A 27,595-nucleotide genomic window follows, 5' to 3' on the forward strand; every position below is an offset into this window, starting at 1 on the left:
ACGGGGAGGAGGCAAAGTGGTGTGTATTAGCCGTCGCTAAATCAGCTAAGTTTACGGGTGCTGTCCTTGGCCACCGCAGAAATTCCTATCGTGAAGGGCTCACCGTGAAATAAAGCGCCACCAGATGGGCAGCGGGCGGGGGACTCGCCCTATATAACTCGCGACCTCGAGACGTTCCCCCTCCAGCGCGATTGAGCCCCCCACCCAACCCCGACTACTCACTCAGCCCGTACCCCCGAGCCTGTACGCTACTAGCTAAGGGTTGCGTCTGGATTTGCTTGAGACTGCATTGAATTGAAACCTCCCCCTTCCCCTCCCCTACAACCACCGGGGGAGAGCATCCGACGAGACATCAGAACCCAAGGAGTTTGATTGAAGGATCAACGTTTCAGGTGAGTGCACCACAAAGTGTCCTCGGGTTCAAAAAATGTTTTAAGATTGCACGTGATGACACCTTAATTACGAGACATTCTGTTTTCTGCTTTAAATATCGCAATTGACATTGTTTATATCTGCGATAAGCTATATATCCTCTGTTATGATGATGTGCTCAACCTCCTCTATAAAAGTTTGTTACAGCTTTGGGATAAGTTTGTAAAAGTTTGAAAAAGGTCAGTGTACGTTTGTATAAATTGGATAAAAGTTAGTGTAGGTTTTGAAAATTTGAATAAAAGTTGGTGTAGGTTTCTAAAAGTTAGATAAAAATTAGTGTAGGTTTGCAAAGGTTGGATGAAAGTTCGTGTAGATATGTAAAAGTTATATGAAACTTTGTAAAAGCTGGATAAAAGTTAGTGTAGGTTTGTAAATGGTGGATAAAAGCTAATATAAGGTAGTAAAACTTAGTGTAGGTTTGTAAAAGTTTGATAAAAGCTTGTATAAGTTTGCAAAAGTTAGATTAAGCACATGCATGTTTGTAATTGTTAGATAAATGTTTGTGTAAGTTTGTAAAAGTTAGATTAAGGTCATGTAGGTTTGTAATATTTGGATAAAAGTTTGTATAAGTTTGTAAAAGTTAGAGTAAGCTCATATAGGTTTGTAATATTTGGATAAAAGTTTGTATAAGTTTGTAAAAGTTAGATTAAGCTCATATAGGTTTGTAATATTTGGATAAAAGTTTGTATAAGTTTGTAAAAGTTAGATTAAGCTCATGTAGGTTTGTAATATTTGGATAAAAGTTTGTATAAGTTTGTAAAAGTTAGAGTAAGCTCATATAGGTTTGTAATATTTGGATAAAAGTTTGTATAAGTTTGTAAAAGTTAGAGTAAGCTCATATAGGTTTGTAATATTTGGATAAAAGTTTGTATAAGTTTGTAAAAGTTAGATTAAGCGCATGTATGTTTGTAATTGTTGGATAAAAGTTTGTGTAAGTTTGTAAAGGTTAGATTAAGCTCATGTAGGTTTGTAATATTTGGATAAAAGTTTGTATAAGTTTGTTAAAGTTAGATTAAGTGCATGTATGTTTGTAATTGTTGGATAAAAGTTTGTGTAAGTTTGTAAAAGTTAGTTTAAGTGCATGTATGTTTGTAATTGTTGGATAAAAGTTTGTGTACGTTTGTAAAGGTTAGATTAAGCTCATGTAGGTTTGTAATATTTGGATAAAAGTTTGTATAAGTTTGTAAAAGTTAGATTAAGTGCATGTATGTTTGTAATTGTTGGATAAAAGTTTGTGTAAGTTTGTAAAAGTTAGTTTAAGCTCATGTAGGTTTGTAATATTTGGATAAAAGTTTGTATAAGTTTGTAAAAGTTAGATTAAGCGCATGTATGTTTGTAATTGTTGGATAAAAGTTTGTGTAAGTTTGTAAAGGTTAGATTAAGTGCATGTATGTTTGTAATTGTTGGATAAAAGTTTGTGTAAGTTTGTAAAGGTTAGATTAAGCTCATGTATGTTTGTAATTGTTGGATAAAAGTTTGTGTAAGTTTGTAAAGGTTAGATTAAGCTCATGTAGGTTTGTAATATTTGGATAAAAGTTTGTATAAGTTTGTAAAAGTTAGATTAAGCGCATGTATGTTTGTAATTGTTGGATAAAAGTTTGTGTAAGTTTGTAAAGGTTAGATTAAGCTCATGTAGGTTTGTAATATTTGGATAAAAGTTTGTATAAGTTTGTTAAAGTTAGATTAAGTGCATGTATGTTTGTAATTGTTGGATAAAAGTTTGTGTAAGTTTGTAAAAGTTTGTAAAAGTTAGATTAAGCTCATGTAGGTTTGTAATAGTTGGACAAAAATTTGTGTAAGTTTGTAAAAGTTAAATAAAAGTTCGTGTAGGTTTGTAAAAGTTCATAAAAGCTGGATAAAAGTTCATGTATGTTTGTAAATGTTCGATCAAAGTTAGCATAAGTTTTCAAAAGTTGAATAAAAGATGCTACAAGTTGGTAAAAGTTGGATAAAAGCTAGTACAAGTTGGTAAAAGTTAGTGAAAGTTGGTAAAAGTTAGTGAAAGTTTGGTAAAAGTTAGTGAAAGCTGGTTAAAAAAAAATTCTAGCACGTGTTTGGAAAGTTCTACAATAGAAGGTACAGGTTTGTAAATCTTACAAAATTTACGTTCCAGTTTGCAAAAGGTTTATATTAAACATAGTAGAAGGTGAGAGTTCAATCAAGCTCCTTCCTATCTCGTAAAAATTGATGGATAGCTTTAGACTTATCTTCGAAAATAGAAATGAGTAAACATGCTTATTGTGTAATTATGATTATATGGAATAGTTATCTTAAGAGTAATTATAATAATGGCTTGTCTGATATTTGCTTGGTACAAAGCATTTGCATGTATTTATCTATCATGGTCGAGATATTAAATAAATAATACCAACCTGGGTTATAATACAAAATTGCTGCAAAAAATCATGCCGGGAAATTCCGTGGTAATCTGGCGATCTACACAACCTTAGCTTTCTGAGCAACTTTTTCTTTTCACTGCCATACAAGCAATCACAGTGTAGGTCTTTCTTGTGGTGCCGAAATGTCCATCACTTTCGGTATGCCAAGTGACGCTCTTTTGACACTGAGGTCTCTTGCGTCCGGCTATTCACAACATATTTATGTTACATGGTAAATGTATAGTGCATTCAAGTCAGACGAGGTAAATGGATCATTGATGTATGAGAAAAAAAACCTGTGTGAAGGTTTTATGTGCCATATAATCGAGCTCTGTGCGCCTGTTGGAGGTGGGGTTAGTGGAGCGGAAGGGAGGGGGGAATGAGGGGTTGTTCAAAGTTGCATTTCAATAAAATAATTCATGTGGGTCTGTGTGGGTGTGACTCCTTATTCGACCCCCATTGACACCTGGGTGGACACTTGGGATAAGGCAGACTGATTCTGGAACCTGCAGATCGTATTGAAGCAATTTCAGTCTCGCCTTTAAATCTGAAGTGGTCTTCACTGTTGTCCTGTTTGGTGTTCGATCAGGTCAGAATGGTTGCTTCATCGTGAGCTATCCCGATTGATTTGTTATCTCGTAATGTTCTTGTTATTGATGTAAAAGTACAATGGTGTTGTGTTGTTGTTTAATGCCCTTGTTTTGCAGGTAATAATATGTACTCTCCAAAATAAAAGTTGTCTTCTCCGTCATCGGAATTGCTTACAATATTGATGGCATTCCCGGCATAGTGGAGCTTGTATTAAGACACCGCAGTCTACTCCAATGTGAGAAGAAGCCCACTCCTTTTGCATCTTTACATGCAAAGGACTGCTGAAGCAGTTTCCGAGGCTATTGGGCACAATCCTGGATGGGTCGCCACTCCGACGCAGGATACGGCAGGATCCACGAATGGCTCATTCTTCCCAGTAAGCTGGTGCTCATTTTGCCAACCTCAGAAAGATGACAGGCTGAGTCAACTCCCCTGGTATTAATCAATGGCATGAGCAGGGGCTCAAACTCAGGACCCTGGGATCTTAAGCCAGCCACCTTAACCGTTAAGCCAACACCACTTCACCAGGCCTTACTCCAATATGAAACATAAGGATATTTGTACACAATGGAGAAATGGACATCGCAAAAAGGAATTTGATCCTGGGTTCCGTGCATCATCAGCCCTCTGTTTAACATAGAAATGCTAAATAGACCAATCCTTTGTCATCAATCTGCTGAAGTCATCAACACCACTGTGAAATTGTCATCTTTTGGTTATTAGTACCATTCCCAGTCAAACCTCCCACCTTCTTGAACAACCAAGCATCCATTTCCCTTTGCTAATAACCAAGCAATTGAGATGTTGCTCACAAATAAACAAGCTGATTGAAAGTCCTTCAACATGCAAGACGGATGCATGAAAATGGTGTTTTCACCCAAATACTCTCCGACTCTCACATTGTACAAGGAAGATGGATGTTGTGTTAAACATCATATCTATCTTGACATGTTTGTCCTATGAGTAATAAAAACCTTTTGTCTCATGGGAAACTTGCCCACCATTGGGAAAACTGGGATGCTGGTTTTGAAAGGACAAAAAAAGGACTAAAATAAGTACCGAGTTCTGATGGTGCAAGATCCTTCCTTCATGGTTTCTGGTGGAGCTTTACATTTGAAAGTAACTTGAGGACATGCTTTCTTCCTGTAGACAGTTGTAGCTTCCAAAGCCTCTTCGAAGTTTAATCTTTTCACAATATGCTCTTTCATGTCGGCAGATACTTGAGGCTCATGGAAGAGCAAATCAGCAAATGTGTTATTAACTGAGAGAAGGGTGAATCGGTGGAACAACCCTAAAGTGTTCATCAAAAGGTCACCGAGGGGCATCAGCGATGAAGCGAGTAGACCGTGTGGTGTCATATTGAAAAGCTAGAAGGGAAAACGGAATCATAAGGAATGTGGCTCCACAGTTTGAATAAGAGAGAATTACTGGAGGTAGACAAAGAGACAACATGAATGAATGAAGCAGATCGACCCTTGTATTGACAACTTCAATAGGACTCCTCACATCTCGTGTCTCCACGCAATGTGGACCTCATCTCGTGGTAGCCCCAGAATGTAGGATAGCACTCCGCATATTCACCAATACTTGGAGAGGACTCTTCAGGAATTGTTCCAAGAACGTCCACGACTCCACCACCAATCCATGAGTATAACATATGCATTGTGCTATATCCAAAGCGATAAACTCTTATTGGTGTGTTTAGCGTATGTGTTGAGATGTCGTATTTGCGGTTTAGGATGCATTCCTTCCTTGCACTCATGATGCTGCTGTCGGCGCCGTTCCTCTGCCTCAGCCAAGTATCTCATCATAGAGTAAGTAAAATAAACTTTTCAAAAACCATCTCTGGTAATTAACTTTTTATTAACACACTTGAGGACAAAAAATGATTGTGTTGTCAAAATGTATTTTTCTTTGCATTTTTGTTGAAGTACAAGTTCCTGTTTAACCATCACATGGTTTCCTGTGTCATGCAGTTACAGCAATGTATGGAAGGTTACACGTGGGATGATGAACAAAGAAACTGCAAGGGTAAGAACAAGCAGGAACACATCAGGGAACAGTCATTAGAAAGTCCAGTTTTCAACCCGTGTGTCTTAACTAGGTGCCGAACTAGGTCCCGGTACGAAGGTCGGTCAAGATTAACCTGCAATTTCTGTTCTTTCAATTTAGAATGTGAAGTTCAGTTGATGAAACTCGTCCGAAATGTTAAGACATTGACTCCCCACATGCACATTTGTCGTGTCATGTAGTCATGTCTTAACGCAAGAGGTACCTTGAACTCTTCAGGAGGGTCATAGAGCCATTTCAGTTTTCACATAGCGAATCACATTGTCACCACCAGATGTTCCTGGAGTGGTCCAAATAAAATAAAATAATCTCTCGGAGACAAAACTGGGCTGTTTGGGGATTGTTAACAACTCCCCATTGAAGTTATCCTCTCTTTTTTTCACCAACACCTGCATATACATAGTGCTACCCTTTACTGAATGTCAGGTATGCATGAATGATGAAACAAGAGCAGCACTCGGTAGATCCCCTCTAGATGCACCTCTATCTAGAGATCTAGAGATCTAGAGGTAGGTATGCACCTCTGCCAGGGTAAGCAGTTTACATTTTGTATCCCACTGATAGGCCGGACCTGGATCCAGACCTTAACCAAGATCGAATCAGCTTGTTATTGTCAACCAGCCCATCCACCTAATTTTGAGGTTTAAAAAAAATTCTCGCATCTGGATTTGGATCTTCACAAAAATTGAATCTATTTGTTCTTGTCAGGCACCCAACCTGTTCACCAAGTCTCGTCCGAATCCACCAAGTTTCGGGAAGTGCCATCACTTCCGGGGTACTCTGGGTACAAGCGACGTCACAACAATGGTGGCCCTTTCTCACCACACTCAACTGGGCTTTTCCGAAGGAGGAATTTCCTCTTCCCCATGGATGCCAACTTCTGGGGATTGTCTGTGTTCTTAATCTTTGAAATGCTGAATATCAAGCAGCGCTTACCATTGTTAGTCTTTGGTATGACTCGGCTGTTGTTTGACCCGCAGATCTCCCAGACTCGGAGCGGACGCTCCAACCATTACACCACCAAGTCTGGTTTCACACACACTTGTAAAGGCTGTAAATTTACAATAATGAACATATGACTGTCATGACTGATAGTTCGAATCCGCCGAGGTGTGTCAAAACGACCACAACAGTGGCCAGTTTCAAAGACCCCCTTCCAGATCCTTACAGTGCAGGTTGGGGTCCCTTGATCAGGTGAGCATCGTGCTGATAGGCGATCATGTGACTGATCTCAATCTCCAGCCGAGCAACCGAGCCACGTGATGCAAGGCTCTGGCGGTACAGGGATGGCGACCAGCTATACCTTTAAGGTAACTTGGTAAACCACCACAGATGAATCCGCCAGAACAAACCTAGAGACTAAGTCAAGTTTGTAAATTGTATTTTTGTAACAACAAGGGCGAGAATACAAGAATAAGCAAAACAGTTTAACAACAAATGGATCCAACCAACACATAAAATGTCCCCAAATTACCCTCTACCGACGTACGCTCTCATGAACAGTCCAGGTGACAAACGGCACATCCTTAATTATCTAAGGATCTTAATAGGCCTTCATTCATATGATTGTAGGAAGACTTGTGAGAGTCACGAGACAAGTGTTATATGGCAAACCAGTGGTGTTGTTTCAGGATTGCCTGCTCGGTTCAGTCCACTGCTCCGGCCTGGATGGAAGGAGAGAGGACGACTTGACGGAGTGGATGTAGCGTCGGCGGAATGGGCGCAGCTTTCTCTTAGGAAGCCCCAATTTTCGCCTTTCTTAAGAAGCTTAGGAAGCTTCTTCCTTAACCTAGGAATCCTTTCTCCGTGGTGTTGACTGGGTTCTCTGCTCCGATTTTAATTGAGCCTGCCTGAAATTTTCTCGCCCATCAACGTCACTGATGATGACTTGCGCCCCTCCGCTCTGTCTCGCCATTGGCCTGTAACACGGCTGGTGGGTGGGGCGATCGCCTTCTTTGGCCTTATACCTTAAGTGCATAGCGACAAGGCCCCTGGAGAAGTCTAGAAGGTCTACCACCTAAAATCGAGACCTGGCGGCCTTCCCAGACACCAGAGAAGCACATTTAGAAGAAAGAGCAAAGTGAAAGATATGAATTAAGGGTCGAACAGGGGATGTAGGGTTTTAGAGAAACACATTGGGGAGGGTGCACATCATCCATCTACCACATACATGACGCATATCTAAAATTACATTTAATTACTTCTACACTTATGCTAAACACTGAATAAAGAAATAACTATGCCATATTAAGCATTTATTAACTCAGAGGAATCATTTCCACAACAACATATATATATATATATATATATATATATATATATATATATATATATATATATATATATATATATATATATATATATATATACATATATATATATATATATATATGTGGAAATAATCTATGCTGCAATGCTTTTGTTTCCACAACAGATATAAATGAGTGTGAAAGTATCCCCGAGGCCTGCAAGGGAGACATGAAGTGCGTGAACCACAATGCAGGTTACCTGTGCCTTCCAAAAACCGCCACGTTCCTGGTCACTGACCGCTGGAACAACCCGGGTGAACGTAGAGACACCGTGCCAAGTCGTCCTTCCACCGGTCGAATTTACCGGCCTTCAAACCCTCACTCTTCCACATCCTCTTCTTCTCGTGGTTCATCATCCTCCTCTTCCTCCTCCACTTCCATTGACCGAACATCTCCCCTCCGTCGAAGGCCCACTTTTACTCCATCTCGTTCCCGCACCCATACCTCAGGTCGATTGCCATGGTCCCGCGGTGGGACTGATTCTGGGCGATCTCCCTGCCCTCCGGGCTATGTTCCTGACTCCAGAAACCAGTGTATGGGTAAGTCGAAAGTGTCCCTTCACTCATATTGGTGTGCTAATTAATTATGAAATGGATGAAAGAAAACCTGTCATTACCTCAACCACAAAAGGTGGAGGGCAGTTATGTTTTCACCCCTGTCTATCTGTCTGTTTGTTATTTACAAAATGAAAGATTTTTCAAGTATATTGGTCGGTTGACTTTGGTATTCTGTCTGTCTGTCTGCTATCTGTCTGTTTGGCTGTCTGTCAATCACCTACATGTCACAATTCTAAACCAATCATCATGAAGCTTTACCAAGTTGGAGAGGGTAGTCACAACAGAGAAGCCTATTGATTTTGAGGTCAAAGGTCATCTTGAGGTCAAATTTCTAAACTGGTCATTTTTCATCCGATTGACTTGAAAGTTGAACAGGATTTGCATATTAGGCTCACTGAGTAGGCAAACCAACTATTTTTGAGGTTAAAAGGTCAACTCAAGGTCAAACGTCTGAAATAATCAAATTTCATCTGAAAAATCATCAATTTTCAGCTGATTGACCTGAAAATTGCAGAGCAATTGCATCACTGAATTGAAAAAGCAACCTTTTTTTTTTTTAGGTCAAAAGGTCAACTCAAGGTCAAACTGGAGGTGGGGTTACTATCTTTATAAAAAACTCTTCCTCACTCGCCCTCCACTGCCCTCTCTCCACCTCACCCCCAGGAATACCTTTGGCTACGGCTTCCCCTTCGCTCCCACCTTTTGTTCATATGTGTGTTGTACCGTCCACCAAACAGCGAGCGATGACTCCATCTCCATCTCACTGTCTGATAATATGGACCAACTTCTATCTACCCATCCCAACTCTCTCTTCCTCATATGTGGTGATTTCAATTGTCACCATGCCAGTTGGCTGGGTGTGGGTACCTCTCTCACCAGGCATGGCTCTTCAGCAAAGGACTTCTGCGACTCACTGGGACTGACACAATCTGTCAATTTCCCGACCCGGATCTCAGTCAATGGAGCATCTCCTCTTCTGGATTTGGTTATGACAAACTTCCCTGAAAATGTCTGCTGCTCTTCTTCTGCTCCAATCGGCTCATCTGATCATGTGCTTGTCAAAGTGGACATCTCTCTGACCATTCTCAGAGAGCCTCCTCAGCGTCGACGAGTCTGGCATTTCACTCAGGCCAACTGGCACGGTCTTCAAGCAGCCATCAATCATCTGGACTGGTCTCCCATCTCTACCGCCTCTGACATCAACTCATCCTGGGAATTCTTTCAAAGTAAATTGCTCTCTCTCATGCACAGATTTATCCCATCTCGTCTTCAGTTGTCATACCCTTCCTCCCGTCCATGGTACACGGAATATTGTGGTGAGGCTGTTGCCCTGAAACAACTTGCTTTCGTCTCCTGGAAAGCAAATCCAACGGAAGGAAATCTCATTTCCTTTCACAAAGCCCGAAACAAGTGTGTGTCCACCCTCAGGAGAGCCAGGAAACAATATCTCACCGTTCTCAAGACCGAACTCTCTTATCTGTCTCCCTCTTCCAAATCCTGGTGGCGTCTGGTCAAATCTGTTTCTGGTGTTTGTTCCCCCTCCATCCCCTCCCTCACCTCAAACGGCTTAACGGCTGACTCCGCACATGAAAAAGCTGAATGCCTCAACTCTGTGTTTGCCTCTAAATCTTGTGTCCCAAACCCATCCCTCTCTGTACCCACCATACCCAGTCGTACCCAGCTGCTCCTGGACTCTGTGTCCTTTCCTCCTGACAAGGTGGAAAAGTTTCTGTCAACCCTCGACTCTGATTCTGCAACTGGTCCTGACGGCATCAGCCCACGGGTCCTAAAATCATGTTCTTCTGCTCTTTCATTCCCTCTTTCTGTTCTCTTCATCCTCTCTTTTGCTCAAGGTCATCTGCCATCTGCTTGGAAATCAGCCAGCATCACCGCTTTGCACAAAAAAGGTGCAAAAACAGATCCCAGCAACTACAGACCAATCAGCCTTCTCCCAATTATCAGCAAAGTCATGGAATCCATCATTGCTTCAGATATGAAATCTTTCCTCTTCTCCAATGGCTTGATCTCTGATCATCAATTTGGTTTCAGACCTGGTCACTCTACTCTGGACATGCTGCTTCTGCTTTCTCAACAATGGATGGAGGTCCTCAACGCCAAACAGGAAATTAGAGCTGTCTCCCTTGACATTTCACGTGCCTTCAATACGGTCTGGCACCCTGCTCTGCTCACCAAACTCTCCTCCTTTGGTATCCATGGAAATCTCCACGCATGGCTGGCGGACTTCCTCTCTGGTCGTAGTCAACGTGTGGCCCTGAATGGGTTTCTCTCATCTCCTCTTCTTGTTCAGGCTGGAGTTCCCCAAGGTAGTGTTCTGGGCCCTGTGCTTTTTCTGGTCTTCATCAATGATCTCTCTGACTCTCTTGAAAATCCTCTCTATCTCTTTGCTGACGACTCTACTCTCTGTCGCTCCATTCCTCAACCCTCAGATCGGCAGTCTGCAGCCTCCTCACTCTCTGCAGACCTGGACAAAATCACAGACTGGGCAAACAAATGGAACATGTCTTTCAATCCTGATAAATCTCACACTCTTACGATGTCTCTCCGAAAAGACCGACTGGAAAACCCTCCCATCCACTTTCTGAATAATCCTCTCCAAGAAGTTCTGTCACTCAAGCTTTTGGGTCTCACTATTTGCCATGATCTTTCCTGGGAAAACCACATTTCAAATCTGGCCTCCAAAGCCAGTAGCCGACTGGGCATCCTCCGTCGTGCGAAGTCCTTCCTTGGCACACCTGAGCTCCTCACCACATACAAGGCTTTCATCCGCAGCTCTATGGAATACTGCTCTCCCCTCTGGTCTGGTGCTCCTGCCTCACACCTAGCCCGTCTTCACGCTGTTGAAACCAAAGCGTTCAGAATCATTGGAATCTCCCGCGATGAAGCTAACTCCAAGGGCCTTTCACTCACTCACCGCAGGCAGGTTGGTGGTCTTTCCGTCTTCTACCGACTCCTCTCTGGCCTTGCCCCCCCAGCCCTCTCTGGGCTCTGTCCCCCAAATATTCCTACAGGTCGCACAAGATCTGCTTGCAACCCTCTTATGGTTAAACTGCCAAAATCAAGACTTTCTGCTCACCTTCACTCCTTCATTCCTCTTTTCTCCCGCCTCTGGAACAAACTCCCTCACTCTCTTCAATCCCACTGCACCCTCCAGGTCTTTAAAACAGCTGTTCACCACCATCTCTTATCCTCCCCCATCCAAAACCTTGATCTTTTCTACCCCCGCTAATTTTGGTCCCCTTGTGTTTTATACCTCTCCCCCCCCGCCCTCCCCCTCCCACGCCTCCTGCCCCCAAGCCCTCTCCCTCCCACACTTCTCCCTGCTCTCAAATGTTGTGGTTGTGTCCTTCCCCTTCTCTCCCCATCTTGTCTTCCGCTCCCTCTTTTTGTGTGTTTTGTTTGTCTGGTTGATTTGTTTGTGAAATAAATGTAAGCTCTTTCACGAGCCTCGATTCAGTATACAAATGTGAAATTCCATCTGAAAAAATCGTCACTTTTCAGCCAATTAACCTGAAAATTGCAGAGCAATTATTGCATCACTGAATTGGGAAAGCAACCTTCTTTTTTTTTTTTAGGTCAAAAGGTCAACTCATGGTCAAACTTCTGTCAAATTTCATCAGAAAAATCGTCACTTTTCAGCAGATTAACCTGAAAATTAAAGAGCAATTGCATAGTACATCACTAAATTGAGAAACCAACTATTTTTGAGGTCAAAAGGTCAAAGGTCAACTCAAGGTCAAACTTCTAAAATTATCAATTTTCATCTGAAAAATAATCAATTTTTAGCCGATTGGCTTGAGCTTTGATTTAGATCATCAGTTTTGATGTTAATGAAATGGCAAATTTGATATATCCAAGGCAACGTTTTTGGAGGAAAGCAGGGGGGGGGGGGGGGGAGGGGTGGATTTTGCAAGTATTGTGCAAGTCCTGAATGGGTCTCACTATTTGCCGTGATCTTTCCTGGGAAAACCACATTTCAAATCTGGCCTCCAAAGCCAGTCGCCGACTGGGCATCCTCCATCGTGCGAAGTCCTTCCTTGGCACACCTGAGCTCCTCACCTGAATTGATTCCTGAATCACCTGAATCACCTGATGAAAGAGGATTGACGAGAAGAGGAAGAAGTTCAAAGAGTGGCAGAAGGCGAAGGGTACGGGAGCAGAAACAGCAGAGCATGAAAGTTATAAGGCAGCCAGGAAGGCTGCAAAGAAAGAGGTAGCAAAGGCGCAGGAGGCATGTAGGAAAATGTTCGGAGAACGCTTGGATTCGGAAGAGGGTCAGAAAGCAGTATTCAGGATTGCAAAGCAGATAGCGAAAGAGAGGTGTGATGTGATGGGGGTGAGTTGCTTGAAGGATGAAGTGGGACAAATCGTTGTCGACCCAGATGGAATTAAAGGAAGATGGAAAAGATATATGGAAATGCTGTTGAATACAGAGAATGAATGGGATGGCAACATAGAGAGTAACCCAGTTTTAGGACCGGCAGAGAAGATAACTGAGAAGGAAGTTGAGGAAGCGATAAAAGCAATGAAGAGTGGAAAAGCGGGAGGGCCGACGGGAGTTGTGGGAGATATGTTGAAGGCAGCAGGAAGTTGGGGTGTGAAGAGAATGACAGAGATCTGTAATTTGGTGGTGAAAGAAGGCCGCATTCCAGTGAATTGGGAACTGAGTACCCTCGTCCCTCTATACAAGGGGAAAGGTGACCCTCTGGAGTGTGGCTCGTACCGAGCGATAAAGTTATTGGAGCATGGAATGAAGGTATTGGAAAGGGTGTTGGAGAGGAGGATAAGGAAGAAAGTGAAGATCGACGAAATGCAGTTTGGATTTATGCCAGGAAGAGGAACGACAGATGCGCTTTTCATTGTGAGGCAGTTGCAGGAGAAGTACATGGATAAGAGGAAGAAGTTGTTTTTTGGGTTTGTTGATCTGGAGAAAGCATTCGATAGGGTTCCACGCAAAGTATTGACATGGGCATTGAGGAAGTTAGGAGTGGAGGAATGGTTGATCAGAGTAGTGATGGCAATGTACAAAAGAGCACGCACAGCTGTAAGGACGAAGGACGGGAACAGTGGTGAGTTTGAGGTGAAGGTGGGAGTGCATCAGGGGTCGGTACTAAGTCCACTACTATTTGTAGCTGTGATGGAGGTGCTGGCTCAGACCGTAAAGGAGGGTTTACCGTGGGAGTTGTTGTATGCAGATGATCTGGTGTTGATTGCGGAAAGTATGGATGGACTGAAGGAAAAGATGAACAAGTGGAAGGAATGTATGGAGACAAAAGGTCTGAAGGTGAATATCGGAAAGACAAAGGTGATGGCAAGTGGTAAAGCATGTGGTGAGGTGGAAAGAACTGGGAAGTGGCCGTGTGCTGTGTGTAGGAAGGGTGTCGGGGTGAACTCCATTCAATGTACAATGTGTGCTGAGTGGGTTCATCAAAAATGTAGTGGTCTGAGAGGGTCATTAACCAGTGTGGCAGCTACATTCAAATGTAAGGTGTGCACAGAGGGAGCTGCAGATGGAGGAAATGTTGAGTTGGATCTTGGAGACGGCGTGAAGCTGGAAGGTGTGAAAACATTTTGCTACCTCGGAGACATGCTGAATGGAGAAGGTGGATCAGACTCGGCAACGGTTGCTCGAGTGAGATGTGCATGGAAGAAGTTTCGGGAACTGAGTGGCGTGCTGATGAGGAGGAGAGTGTCGCTGAAGCTGAAGGGAAAGGTGTATGCTGCATGTGTGAGAAGTGTTATGATTTATGGGAGCGAGACATGGGTAATGAACGTAGAGCAGCAACGAAGGCTGGAAAGGGTGGAAATGCGAATGGTTCGATGGATGTGCGGAGTATCGTTGAGAGAGAGGAAGACAAATGATGAATTGCGAAAGATGATGGGAATATTGCCTGTGATTGATGCTGTGAAGAGGAACAGGTTGAGATGGTTTGGTCATGTATTGAGGAAGGATGAAAGTGACTGGTTGAGAAGAGTGATGGAAGTTAATGTAGAAGGAAGTAGAGGACGGGGAAGACCGAGAAAGACTTGGCTAAAGATGGTGGAAGAAGAAATGCGGGCAAGGGGGTTAACAAGGAGAGATGCAGAAAATAGGGCAAAATGGAGAAGATTGTCATGGGGCCCGCAAGGCTAACCCCCGCTCTAGCAGGGAACATGGCCTTAAAATGCATGTTGTTGTGTTGTTGTTGTTGTGCAAGTCCTGTATGTTACAAGTACAAGTACCAAAATCGAATCAATTCGTAATCGTAACACCTCCAACCTGTCCACCAAGTTTTGTCTGGATCTTTCCATGTTTTTTTGAGATATTAAGCTCACAGACAGACAGACAAACAGACAGACAGACAGACCGGAGTGAAAACATAACCTCATTCACCTTCGGTTGCAGAGGCAATGACAAAAATAGGACTTTCAAGATACGAAGTAAATGATCTTTAACGGGAACCTTTTAGCAAATGTGTCGAATATTAATCTTCCAATAACATTATCAGAGCTATATTTATAAATAAAGGTATTTGTCGATTGATAACCTAAACTTTTGAGTTAAATCCTGGCCAAACTCCCAGAACAGTCTCGTCACCTGTCATGCTGGCGAGAAATTCCAACCAAGCCCGAAAATGATGGTCCCTTGGATTTACATGCACGGCACAAAGTTTTACATGGGAGTGAAAAATGGATTTCAGAAAGCATCCGGGATCTCACGGGCGCGTATTGTGGATCACGTGGTTTTTGGTTTTTCTCACTTGATACGGATATAAGTTACTCACAATAGCTCAAGATTTCAGAGGAGACTTTGAAGTTTAAATAATTTAGGTATTCTTTACTCCCCTTAATTATCAAGCATTCAAACTTGGAAAAGTGTGTGGAGGCAAACGGTGCCAAATAATTCGCATTCTTAGCCTGGAGGAGAACCCTGATAATAACAACCTCAGGTTGCTGCACAAGGTTCACAAGAAGACATTCTTTGTTCTAAGACATTCCAAGAGACAGCGTCAAGACACATTTGAAATATAATCTTTCTGGCCTGTTTCCATATTCCAAGACTTGGCCAAAATAAAGGTTTGCTCGATTGTACTGGTAGTCCTAACATTTTATTATAAAAACAAGTACAAAAAGTTTTCATTAAAACAAAAGCCGCGTCGATGTTACACAATGCCTAGATGCAGCTGTGCCTATAACGTCGATGTTATAGGCACAGGACATTCCTATTGATTCGATTACTTGATGTTATTTTTGTGCAAAGTGAAAATATATCTCGGCAATTTCCCGTGTGTGGCGACGAATTTTTAATATATCTCGGCATTTTCCCGTCTGTTATTTCAGGCGGTGTATGACTGACCATGCCGCGATTTTAAAAAATATATATCTCGCCAATTTCCCGTGTGTGGCGACACGTGAACGAAGCTATGCTCCTCTCTCCACATTATTGTGACGACGTATAAATTAAATATTTCATCGTGACGATTGTCATCAAATGGACGAATTTTTAATATATCTCGACATTTTCCCGTCTGTTATTTCAGGCGGTGTATGACTGACCATGCCGCGATTTAAAAAAATATATATCTCGGCAATTTCCCGTATGTGGCGACACGTGAACGAAGCTATGCTCCTCTCTCCACATTATTGTGACGACGTATAAATTAAATATTTCATCGTGACGATTGTCATCAAATGGACGAATTTTTAATATATCTCGGCATTTTCCCGTCTGTTATTTCGGGCGGTGTATGACTGACCATGCCGCGATTTAAACAAAATATATATATCTCGGCATTTTCCCGTCTGTTATTTCGGGCGGTGTATGACTGACCATGCCGCGATTTAAAAAATATATATCTCAATGGACTTGAAGTTACAGGCCTTTGAGAATTCATTTCGTTCTATAAAGGGCAACTTTCATCGGATTTTCTTCCCGTTTTTTTTCAACCGAGTCTAAAACTATGTTAGTGACTGTGAAAAATGAAATGATATATCGAATTTGATTTGAAATAAAACGGTGTGAGAGAGGAAGACACCACGGGCCTACAAAACAGGCCTCAAAGCTATGCGAGTTAATAAAATGGTGGATATTTGTTTATATGAAGCCTCTTCCAGAATGGGTGGAGCTATGGTTCCCAGAATGGGTGGAGCTTTGAGGTTTTGTCTTCTCTGCAAGAACAAGAAGGAGAACAAGAAGAAGAACAACAACAACAGCAGAGGGCACTCTATGACCAGCGTCTGCGACGCGGCTAAAAATGAGTTGGTTGGGAATTTTGATTTTCGTCTTGATTTCTCATTTTTGTTGCTTTAATTTAAGGAGGTTGTAGAAATTGGAGGGTTGGGGTCGGTGAGGTGAGAAGGAAGAGCAAGGAGCAGCTTGGAGACTTCTGTACTCATAGCGAGCCTCAGAAAGCCTTACAAACAGAGCACAATAGCAATTTAAAGTACAATCTAATCTCGAGTTATAACATTATCAGTCGAATAAATTTATGATAACAGAAACAAGTACAGTAGATTTCCAACATACCAAGCAAAGACCAGCAGCACCATATAATATATTGAGTCAAAGGCAAAGGCAGATGACCCAATATTATTAATTAATTATTTTTAAGCATTAAGGATAATTGAGATGGTCTCTGCTATATGCTCTTCCTCCATCATTTCCCTCATGATAGTGGAAATCACAATACATATGGTTTGAGTAGACAGCAGAATGCTTGAACTCATTTCCTGCATTGAAGAACCTACCTTGTCCCCCCTGCCCCTCTGGGGCCCCCCCGCTCCCCCCTACACACATCCTCCTCACCACTTCCCCTCCATGAAGAGCCTCTCTGGACCATTGGACCAATGGAGCTTGAGAAATGATAAAGTGGAGAATTTGTTGGTTTATCAAGACATGTCCATTTGTTTGCTCAGACGCTGGCTTGTTTTTCCAACGGGTCTTGTATCACCGGTCACTTGAGGCGAGTTATTGGTCTCCAATGGTGGTTATTGGAGGCACAAGAAATGATCATTTCGAAAATGACATCAGAGCAATTTGAAAAGAACTCCCCTCGATACTCACATATATAATATAATAATATATATATATATATATAAATTTTTTACCAAAAAACCACACTAACCTTATGACGACGCTGACGTCATGTGCATAAATTATACCAACATATCACTTCCAAACTAGGAGACATCCGTGTCGTACTCAAGTCTTTGCAGACTGAGATTAAAGCTCTATGGTCACAAATAGACAAAGGCAGAGATGTCGATCTAGATTTCGCCATCATTATGGGCCTTATGGGGCCTGCCTTTTTATAATAAAAAAGGTAAAAAATCAAACATTTAAACAGCCTTGGACGTGCACCTTGACCCCACGGCCAAGGCACACCGTCTATCAAGGCTGTCCCATTGGCATGCACATGCACCTCAACCCAAAGGCTGAAGCACATGGTCAATCAAAACACATGCATCCTGACCCCGAAAGGCCACAATGCATGGTCATACAATTGGACCCCTCCTCCATAGGAGTGAGACCCCACGACTTCAACACCATGCCGTCCCGACGAGGGCTTATTTTTCCCTCATCAGGACAACATACTGCAAATTGTTTATTTGTGACCAAACGAAGCCGCTAATAAACACAAATCGCTCCCCCTAACCTGATGAGGGAGCAAGGCACAGATTGAGTTTCACCACAACAGTTGCTGCACGACCTGTTAGCAACAAGTGTCGCCTGCCACGCGGACACATTGTCTCTGTCCTGCTCATCACCAGTTAGGAGGCTTGCAGTCAGAAAAACATTAAATTTACCCAAAAAAGCCAAAACGTCAACGTCATGTCATCGGGCCAGTGTGCTTTTTTGGTTAATTCTAATGTAATCTTATTATAATAGAGCAAACGTATATGGTTATGTATGTTTATATGCGACCAAAACCTCTTCTGCTTCTTCAAATAAATTAACACCCAAGACACAGTCCGTGAACTCTTAATTACGTTTAGACTGCTGACACCCCTCAGAGCTTTAACGACCCTTTTAGTCCCCCAATAACCTTAAGACCACCAAGACCCCTGAAGACCCAAAATACCCTTAAAAACCCAAAAGACTCTGAACACCCAAAATACCCCCAAGACCCAAAACACCCAAAAGACCCCAAAGACCCAAAAGCCCCTGAAGACCCAAAATACCCTGAAGACCCAAAACACCATGAAGACCCAAAATACCCTTAAAGGCCCTGAGGCTCTAAAAGACCCTGAAGACCCAAATGGCACCAAAGACCCAAAAGACACCAAAGACCCAAAGCACCCTGAAGACCCAAAACACCCCAAGACCCAAAACACCCCGAAGACCCAAAACCCCGAAGACCCAACATATTGTTAAAGGCTTAGAGGATCCAAAAGACCCCCAAGACCCAAATGGCCATGAAGACCCAAAAGACCCCGAAGACCCAAAACACCCTGAAGACCCAAAACACCCCGAAGACCCAAAACACCCTGAAGACCCAAAACACCCTGAAGACTCCAAATACCCTTAAATACTTTAGACCCAAAAGACCCATAAATAACCCAAAGAACCAAAATACCCCAAAGACCCATAGGAACCAAAAGACCCTTAAGACCCAAAAGCCCCTGAAGACACTGAAGACCCAAAAGACCCTGAAGACCTAAAACACTCCAAAGACCCAAAATACCCTGAAAGGCCCAGAGGATCCAAAAGACCCTGAAAACCCAAATGGCCCTGAAGACCCAAAACACATGAAGTCCGAAAATAATCTGAAGACAAAAAGACACCGAAATGGTCAAAGATGGCTATCCCTCTGAAACAACTTGTGGTGAGGCGTGCAGAGTGCGCTGAGTCACGCTAGTAATTTTAATGGACGAGACAAACTGCCACTGAGCTTGGGGAAGTGCGGTTACTTCCTGGGTCACTCTGGGTACCTGTGACGTCACAACAATGGCTTCGCCTTTCTCACCGCACTCAGCCGGGCCTTTCCTAAGGAGGATGTCCTCCTCCCCATGGATGCCAACCGATGGGGATTATCCATGCTCTTAACCTTTTCAATCCCAAACGTCAACCTTCCTACATTTACAGAATTAAACAAGCTTCCAATATAGTAAAAACTGCTATGACGTATTGTTGACTGAATTTGCCTCACCCACCCTGTCCTCGATATAGCCCTCCACACCTCCTCTTCCATATCCTTTCAACTTCCTTTCTGTCCTATTCTCTCTAATCCTCCCCCTTGGTTTATCTTCCTTTTTTCAACTCTTCGATTTACCACCCCATCCCTTTTTGGCCCATTCAGACATAATATATAGTTTACACTTTAGAACTTTTTACAGATTTAATATAGATCACCAAAAACACAGCATTGAATGAGAAGTCACTTTGATTAGAAACAGTAATGAAATCTCTTTGAGGATGTGTGTTGTATTTTCCAGAGTGTAATGATGCCTTTTCAAGATGGTCATGCAAAGCTGAAGAACTGCTAGAGCCTTCTCCCAATTATCAGCAAAGTCATGGAATCCATCATTGCTTCAGATATGAAATCTTTCCTCTTCTCCAATGGCTTGATCTCTGATCATCAATTTGGTTTCAGACCTGGTCACTCTACTCTGGACATGCTGCTTCTGCTTTCTCAACAATGGATGGAGGTCCTCAATGCCAAACAGGAAATTAGAGCAGTCTCCCTTGACATATCACGTGCCTTCGATACGGTCTGGCACCCCGCTCTGCTCACCAAACTCTCCTCTTTTGGTATCCATGGAAATCTCCACGCATGGCTGGCGGACTTCCTCTCTAGTCGTAGTCAACGTGTGGCCCTGAATGGGTTTCTCTCATCTCCTCTTCCTGTTCAGGCTGGAGTTCCCCAAGGCAGTGTTCTGGGCCCTGTGCTTTTTCTGGTCTTCATCAATGATCTCTCTGACTCTCTTGAAAATCCTCTCTATCTCTTTGCTGACGACTCTACTCTCTGTCGCTCCATTCTTCATCCTTCAGATCGGCAGTCTGCAGCCTCCTCACTCTCTGCAGACCTGGACAAAATCACAGACTGGGGAAACAAGTGGAACATGTTTTTCAATCCTGACAAATCTCACACTCTTACGATGTCTCTCCGAAAAGACCGACTGGACAACCCTCCCATCCACTTTCTGAATAATCCTCTCCAAGAAGTTCTGTCACTCAAGCTTTTGGGTCTCACTATCTGCCATGATCTTTCCTGGGAAAACCACATTTCAAATCTGGCCTCCAAAGCCAGTCGCCGACTGGGCATCCTCCGTCGTGCGAAGTCCTTCCTTGGCACACCTGAGCTCCTCACCACATACAAGGCTTTCATCCGCAGCTCAATGGAATACTGCTCTCCCCTCTGGGCTGGTGCTCCTGCCTCACACCTAGCTCGCCTTCACGCTGTTGAAACCAAAGCATTCAGAATCATTGGAATCTCCCGCGATGAAGCTAACTCCAAGGGCCTCTCACTCACTCACCGCAGGCAGGTTGGTGGTCTTTCCGTCTTCTACCGACTCCTCTATGGCCTTGCCCCCCCAGCTCTCTCTGGGCTCTGTCCCGCAAATATTCCTACAGGTCGCACAAGATCTGCCTGCAACCCTCTTATGGTTAAACTGCCAAAATCAAGACTCTCTGCTCACCTTCACTCCTTCATTCCTCTTTTCTCCCGCCTCTGGAACAAACTCCCTCACTCTCTTCAATCCCACTCCACCCTCCAAGTCTTTAAAACAGCTGTTCACCACCATCTCTTATCTTCCCCCATCCAAAACCTTGATCTTTTCTACCCCCACTAATTTCACCCCAATTCCACTTTTTTGAAATACCAACTTCTGTCCAGGAAGTCCTTGGTGTCCTTGTGTTTTATACTTCTCCCTCCCCCCCCCCCCCCCTTCCCATGCCTCCTCCCCCCGGGCCCTCTCCCTTCCACACATCTCCCTGCTCTCGGATGTTGTGTTTGTGTGCTTCCCCTTCTCTCCCCATCTTGTCTTCCGCTCCCTCTTTTTGGGTATTTTGTTTGTCTGGTTGATTTGTTTGTGAAGTAAATGTCAGCTCTTTCACGAGCCTCGACTCAGTATACAAAAAAAAAAAAGCTTAAAGAGAAACTAAGCTTAAGAAACATAAGAAACATAAATGTACTTCACAAGAATTACAAGGGCAATAAGTCAACAAATAAATCAATACAGGAGGAAATGGGCGGGGAACCCAGGGGACCGCGGGCGGGGGAGGGGAGGAGGTGGTGGAGGAGAGGGAGGAGGAGGCAGGAGAGGAAGGGGGTTCATATATATGCTGGTGGGTGAATGTGGCGTTTATCACGTTTCGGAGTTAAGTGTGATGCCGATCAGGAAGAAGAAGAAGCCATACTACCAAATTCGTACACTTCCGGAATTGTTTGATTTATTTGTATTCAAATGTCTGGCAATTGTTTTGTATTTATTTATGCGAATGTGTACTACTGTACTTGTATATAACTGTCATTAATTTTAAAAGGCTCAGGCACTATCGAGGGATTTATTTTTTATTTTTTATTTTTACTCCAAAAAACCCATTTTTTTCCATCATTTTCTTTTTGCCTAAATACTCCCAGGCACTCACTGATAAACCTCTGAAAATTTGACGAAGATCCGTTCAGCCAACTCTGAGAAAAATGGCGACACAGACAGACAGACATCTCTCTTATCTAGTAGATATATAAATAAATAAATGTTCCAATAGGTAACTTCAATGAGTTTCAGAATGATTTCTGCGGAAGTCACCATGTCTTGTCATGATCGGTCCATGATTGGCTGTAAAACACATATTTAGATCACGTACGGTTCACAGTCAATTAGGGACCTCCATGTTCAGTACACGGCTGCGTCCACGGAAATCATTGCGAAATTCACCGATGCTCCATTTTCTGCTTTATGGTGCATTTCATTACCTCGCACACGCAAAGTGAAAAGCGTGGTTAAGCATTTGCTTCATGTCTGTCTGTCCGTCTGTCTTATCAGTTTATGATCGAGGAATAACTTATTTAAATGAATGTTATATTTTAAACACCAATAGGAACATGAATAAGAAGACAAGCTTGTCGTTTGACCGTACATTAGCTTCTGCTCACGTTCGCAGAGGAGTGAGATAATATTGTCGCGTGACTACCCTTGGTGAACACCGTAGGGTAACACGGATGACCGATTGCGAGACTTTACACTCCCGAGGCGAAAACTCAATGGCGGATTCAAGCTCAACACAAAGTTAAACGCGCGGGAGGCCAGACGCAACGAGCTCCACAGCCTTATCTATTAAAATGAAACACCCAGGAAACTGCGTTCAAATATGTACAGAAAATAATATAAGGATTTATTATTGAAAAGTAATAACAGTGAAAAAAACACGCGCCGGTAATACTAATAACTAAATCGGGACGTCCCCACACGACTGATATCAAACACAAAACGAGGGAGATTAATTACGAAAAGAACACGTCACGTCGTTCAAAATGTACGCGGATTCGGGCTTATCTGGTCTTTCGTCGTCTTTGTGGCTGCCGTCCAACACCGCTCCTTTCGGCCCGATCGCACACCTCGCTCCAAGTTCCACGGCCCTCTGCGTCCGCCTCCAAGCGCCACCAGGCCTCGTCGGTCCAACGGCCCACACACACCACGAGCTCCTTTGCTCCAACGGTCCACCGCAGGGCTGCACGAAGCAACCAAAACCAAGTGCCAACTGCCAACTGCAACGAGCTGTGGTCACGAATGTTCAACGAACCGTGTCCTGTGCCAACTCCGACGAACTGTGCAACGAACCGTGTCCTGTGCCAACTGCCACGAACTCTGGTACGGAACTGTAACAACGAACTCTGCGACTCAACTCTCTCAACTCTGGACTCCACTCGAACTGCCGAAATGGCGTCCGACCGTCGCCTATATTGGTGGCCGATGACGTCACATTGGCGCGCTCCTCAGCCAATCATAGCCTCCCAACTCGCCCAGGTCACGCCCTCTGCGGCATGCGACTCCTGACATCTCCCGTCCGTGACCCCGCGGTCCTGGTGTAACACGTGCCAGCGAGGTTGGTAGGCCTTTGAGGTGCGCAGGCGAGGTTTGTAGGCCTTGGAGGTGTAAACGGTGGCGGTGTATTGTGGCGGTGTTCTTGGCCTGGTGGTGCCCATTTATTACGAAGTCAATGTCAGGGAAAGGGAATTATTTAATGTTGCACTAAGGACCTAACTAATGTTTATGTGGTTTGCAGTGCCATAAAGGACAAAGGTTTGATTACTAGGTGATACTCACAGGGGCGTTACCTTTAATCCCTCACTATTTAACACTCGAATCTCCAGGTAGATCCACACTCATACATCTTACCCCGACAACCGCCTGAACATCAATAACTTATTACATGTAGAGTCCCTGTCACGACAGCCGAATACCTACCTATTCAGATCTACCTAGCTCTAGATGTTGCATTACCAAATTCATAACACAGCCCCCCCCCCTGGAACCGTAGCTCCTGCAAGGTTCACCGCAGGGCTACCATTCCAGCCTTAACACTTACTGTCACACACTTAATTAACCTATGAAATAAATCAGGAAGGGCTGTGGGAAGTGAGTCGGACTACCTACCTACACTTCCTTAACATGCTGAACCCCTTAACCATCATGCAAGTATGTACATCTTCTTCGTTGTTCCTGTGGAGGGAGGAAACAACAACACACAACACTAACTTAACCACAAAACTTAACCATCTTTCCAAAACTCAAAACTCTAACCTTTGTACATACCCCGGTCTACAGACCGCGTCCCCCGGTGGATGCCACAAGACACAACCTTACCTGCGGGGCCATCCCCAATGCATCCCCCTAAATTTCCACGGGCCCTGTCCAGATGTTACAGGTGAGTGACACGGCTCGGTGGATTTCGCCCACATTCATGCAACACAGACCCCTTAACCACTCATTCTCATTCCATAGGTCATCAAGGCATTTCAAAAATCAACAAAGCACTTATTTCAATACACCCCCTGCAGGACCATGGCATTGATGTCATTCACGTGTGTGTGCATTCCTCAACTAGGCAGCGGGGAGGTACCGCACAAAAAGATGGTGGGGGGCACATCAGGCTGTGGTGCCCGCAGTCCCAAAAACAAGTCAACCGACTTACAAATTCATTGCCCCCCCCCCTTTACCTCTTGGCCCCATGACAGCCCAACAGCCCCTTTCCGCCGTTACCTCGCCGGTGAGGGTCTCCACACACACCAGGCTCCTTTGCCTCCTGCTTTCGCGCAGCAACACGGGTCACCGGGGGACTTCCTCACCCCGCGGCGCCCAACCAGACCCTCCACCGACGAGCTCCAATTTCCAGTTACCACCGGCTGCCAGGGGTAATTGCCGCAGAGGGGGGCCCGCAGGCATCGCTCCTCAGAGCTTGCTCTGTACCTGCGGACACACACACCTTCCCCACCCACAAGACCCCAAAACACACTTCCTCCCCCACTGCCATTCAATTCTCCACACAACTCAGCACAATTCAGTACAATTCAGTACAATTCCATAGATGGTGTAAAAGGTGTTACAAGGCTTGCCATGGCCTGCTACATGTGAAATTCCCCCAGTTCACATTTAAACCATCACATCTTCCCAAAAGCACATTTCCAAAAGCACAATTATCACCCCTCATTATCTCCAATAATCATCACACACTCTCCAGGTTCCACTCTCACGACCACATCAAAACACGTAACCACAATACAAAAACATACGCCACCCACAAGACACTGTGGCTCCCATTCCATCCCCTCACCGGCCATGTCATCACTCGCTCTCACCTCCCAACTCCAAGTTACATGTCCCCAATTTCCCAAAGCAAATCCTGAAGCCTGGGACAGTACTCCTCAAAACACTCACCTCAAGTTCAGGTAGTTGCAGGTTGGTCAGGTTCAAGGGTGTCATCCACCCATACAATTCCCAAAATTTCACATTGGGCCTACCAAATACTTCCAAATTTCTCTTTTGTCCCCACTACACTGGCAGGTATGTGGATCCGCATCCAACGGTGATCATCACTACACAACTACCTATGGCCACGACAGCTCTGCACCTCTACCGTGCAAGGGTCACCGGGACAAGGTGAGCAGTCAAAACGCCAACATGGCCCATGAGTGTCCATAAGGGTGCGACCCACCATCCATCCTTCGGCCCCCCTGCGAGGAACACAGCTGCAGCAGCCCCAGCTGGCCAATGTGGTGAGCACTTGCTGCCACAACACACACTACCGCACACACAACCTCGGCCCTGGGGGGCACGGTCGCAGTGCGTGGCATCCCTACAGCCACGTCCCCTGCACCTCCCCATCATCCCCCAGTCCGACTACAGAACTGCAGCCCCCCAGTGCTCACCCACACTTGACCACACCAAGGTCCAGTCAACAGCCATGCTCCACCAGGAGACCCACCCAGAAGACATGGTCCACACACCTCGGACACGCACAGCACCACGTTGACCCTCAGGCTACACAACTACATCCCCATCATCCCGCGTCCCAAATATCAGCACAGTTGCCCCCGCAACCAGTTGAAAGCTGTGTCTTGCTACCCTATTAATTTCATCACAGCCTCCAACACTTTGGTCTACACACCTGGATCAATAATGGCGTCACTGTACAGTGTCCACCATGGCATTTCAAAATCCACCCTTAAATTTCCATCTAACCCACAGATTACCCATGCCAACCATTTGTCACATTTCACTCACCTCACCAAAGAAGGATGCTTTGCCATACACATGCCAGCCGAGCATGGCCCATATGCTCGGCGCGTTACACATCTCCCGATTCACATCCCCATGGCTCTCTTCCCAACCCGAGAGTCCATAAATCATAACGGAGCATCTGTGGAAGGTCACTCACACCATCACGTTCCACAGATGCCCCAATGGTTGTCCGGCAGGCTATCTCCATCCCTGTCCATTCGGTTTGACCCGCGTCCATAGACCAACCACCATGCCAGGTCACCACATGCTGGTTGTCCCAGAGTCCCTGGAGGAGAGTGCCAGGCCGCATGCCCGGGTGGTCACCACATCAGTCCCAAGTTGGCCGTCCACAGTGCCACCACCAAAGCGCGACCCACAACACCTCCCCCTAGTGGTCCTCAATATTTGCCATCCCAGGCTTGAGAAACCACCTCGGACCTCCCTGGAGGTCTTAACCCCCACCAGGGTCCGGTGACCCTGCCGGCCCGAGCCACCAGCTCGGACGGCGCCCCGACGGACAAGGGACGCCACACTCCACCAGACCCCCCGTGGGACCCAGGTCGTACCTCGACACCCAAGGCTGGACCCCACGTCCAAATCTCGCCATCACAGCCCCCCAGCTGGCCGGCATACCCAAATTTTGAAAGGGGCAACTTTTGCCCGAGGCCATCACCCATGACCTCTCCATGTCCAAATCCCGCAGCCCGGGGACCAATCCAAACCATGGCTGCTCCAAATCAATTTCCCATTGTAATTTTATTTTACAAATTTTCATTTTACAAATTTTCATTCCCATTGCCAAACCGCAGCTGCAGGGAACAACCTCTACCACCGGTTGTTCTGCCCCTCCCTGCAGTTGATCCAAATTCCCTACAGGGACCAAATCTCCAGAAGCTCTATCTCCCGATCCTCCAAGATCCAAATCCAGCCCGGAGCCAACACACTCCCCCAACTGGTTGTCCAATTTTGGAGCCTCTGTTTCCAAATAGCAGTGTACAGTGAGCGTCCCCTCGGTCATTCCAACCACCTCCTCGGACCAACTCACCTCTTCACCCAGGCTCCTTTGGGCCTGAACAAGCTCTACCTCCATGGGACTGTCACAGGTCTCCAGCCGCTGGATCAAATCATCCTCAATAAATACCCGGTCCGGCTCTATCGCATGGACCCCCAAAAACTCTACCCCCTCTTGCTCCGCACCACCGCCCTGGTGCTGCACAATTCCAAATTCATCCCCCGGTTGGGGTGTTGTGACATCCACACGGTCCCGATAAACAACCAGGCCAGAATGTGGGAAACATTCCCCATTACAACTCTCACATTCCAAATTTCCTTCCCCGCTCACCTGTGGACACTCCACGTTTACCTGCAGGCATTCCCCATCTACCTGTACACATTCCCCATCCACCTGTGGACATTCCCCATCCACCTGTGCAATTCCAAATTTTGCCATTTTCTTTGCCAGCCCATCAATTTTAATACTCAATCGATCACTCATTTCCTTCATTCCTTCCCTCCATTCCTTCCCCTGTGACTTCAT

General features: G+C 44.8%; 1 protein-coding gene across 3 annotated transcripts in view; it reads left to right on the forward strand.

The window, feature by feature from the left end:
• The first annotated feature begins 268 nt into the window (after positions 1 to 268).
• The window catches only part of LOC137426930 (fibulin-5), a 50,152-nt gene continuing 22,825 nt past the window's right edge, over positions 269 to 27,595 (forward strand). For 2 of the 3 annotated variants that reach the window (XM_068115965.2, XM_068115967.2), the window contains exons 1-4: positions 269 to 392; positions 5,140 to 5,215; positions 5,378 to 5,432; positions 7,906 to 8,319. In XM_068115965.2, the coding sequence (XP_067972066.1) occupies positions 5,141 to 5,215; positions 5,378 to 5,432; positions 7,906 to 8,319 (544 nt within the window). In that variant the 5' untranslated portion in view covers positions 269 to 392; position 5,140. Of the gene's footprint in view, positions 393 to 3,298; positions 3,400 to 5,139; positions 5,216 to 5,377; positions 5,433 to 7,905; positions 8,320 to 27,595 lie in introns of those variants that run through there. The other variant, XM_068115966.2, reaches the window with a different exon arrangement.

This window comes from Myxine glutinosa, chromosome 5, assembly GCF_964187855.1.
Source record: "Myxine glutinosa chromosome 5, kmMyxGlut1.1, whole genome shotgun sequence".
In the NCBI taxonomy this organism is placed as follows: domain Eukaryota; kingdom Metazoa; phylum Chordata; class Myxini; order Myxiniformes; family Myxinidae; genus Myxine; species Myxine glutinosa.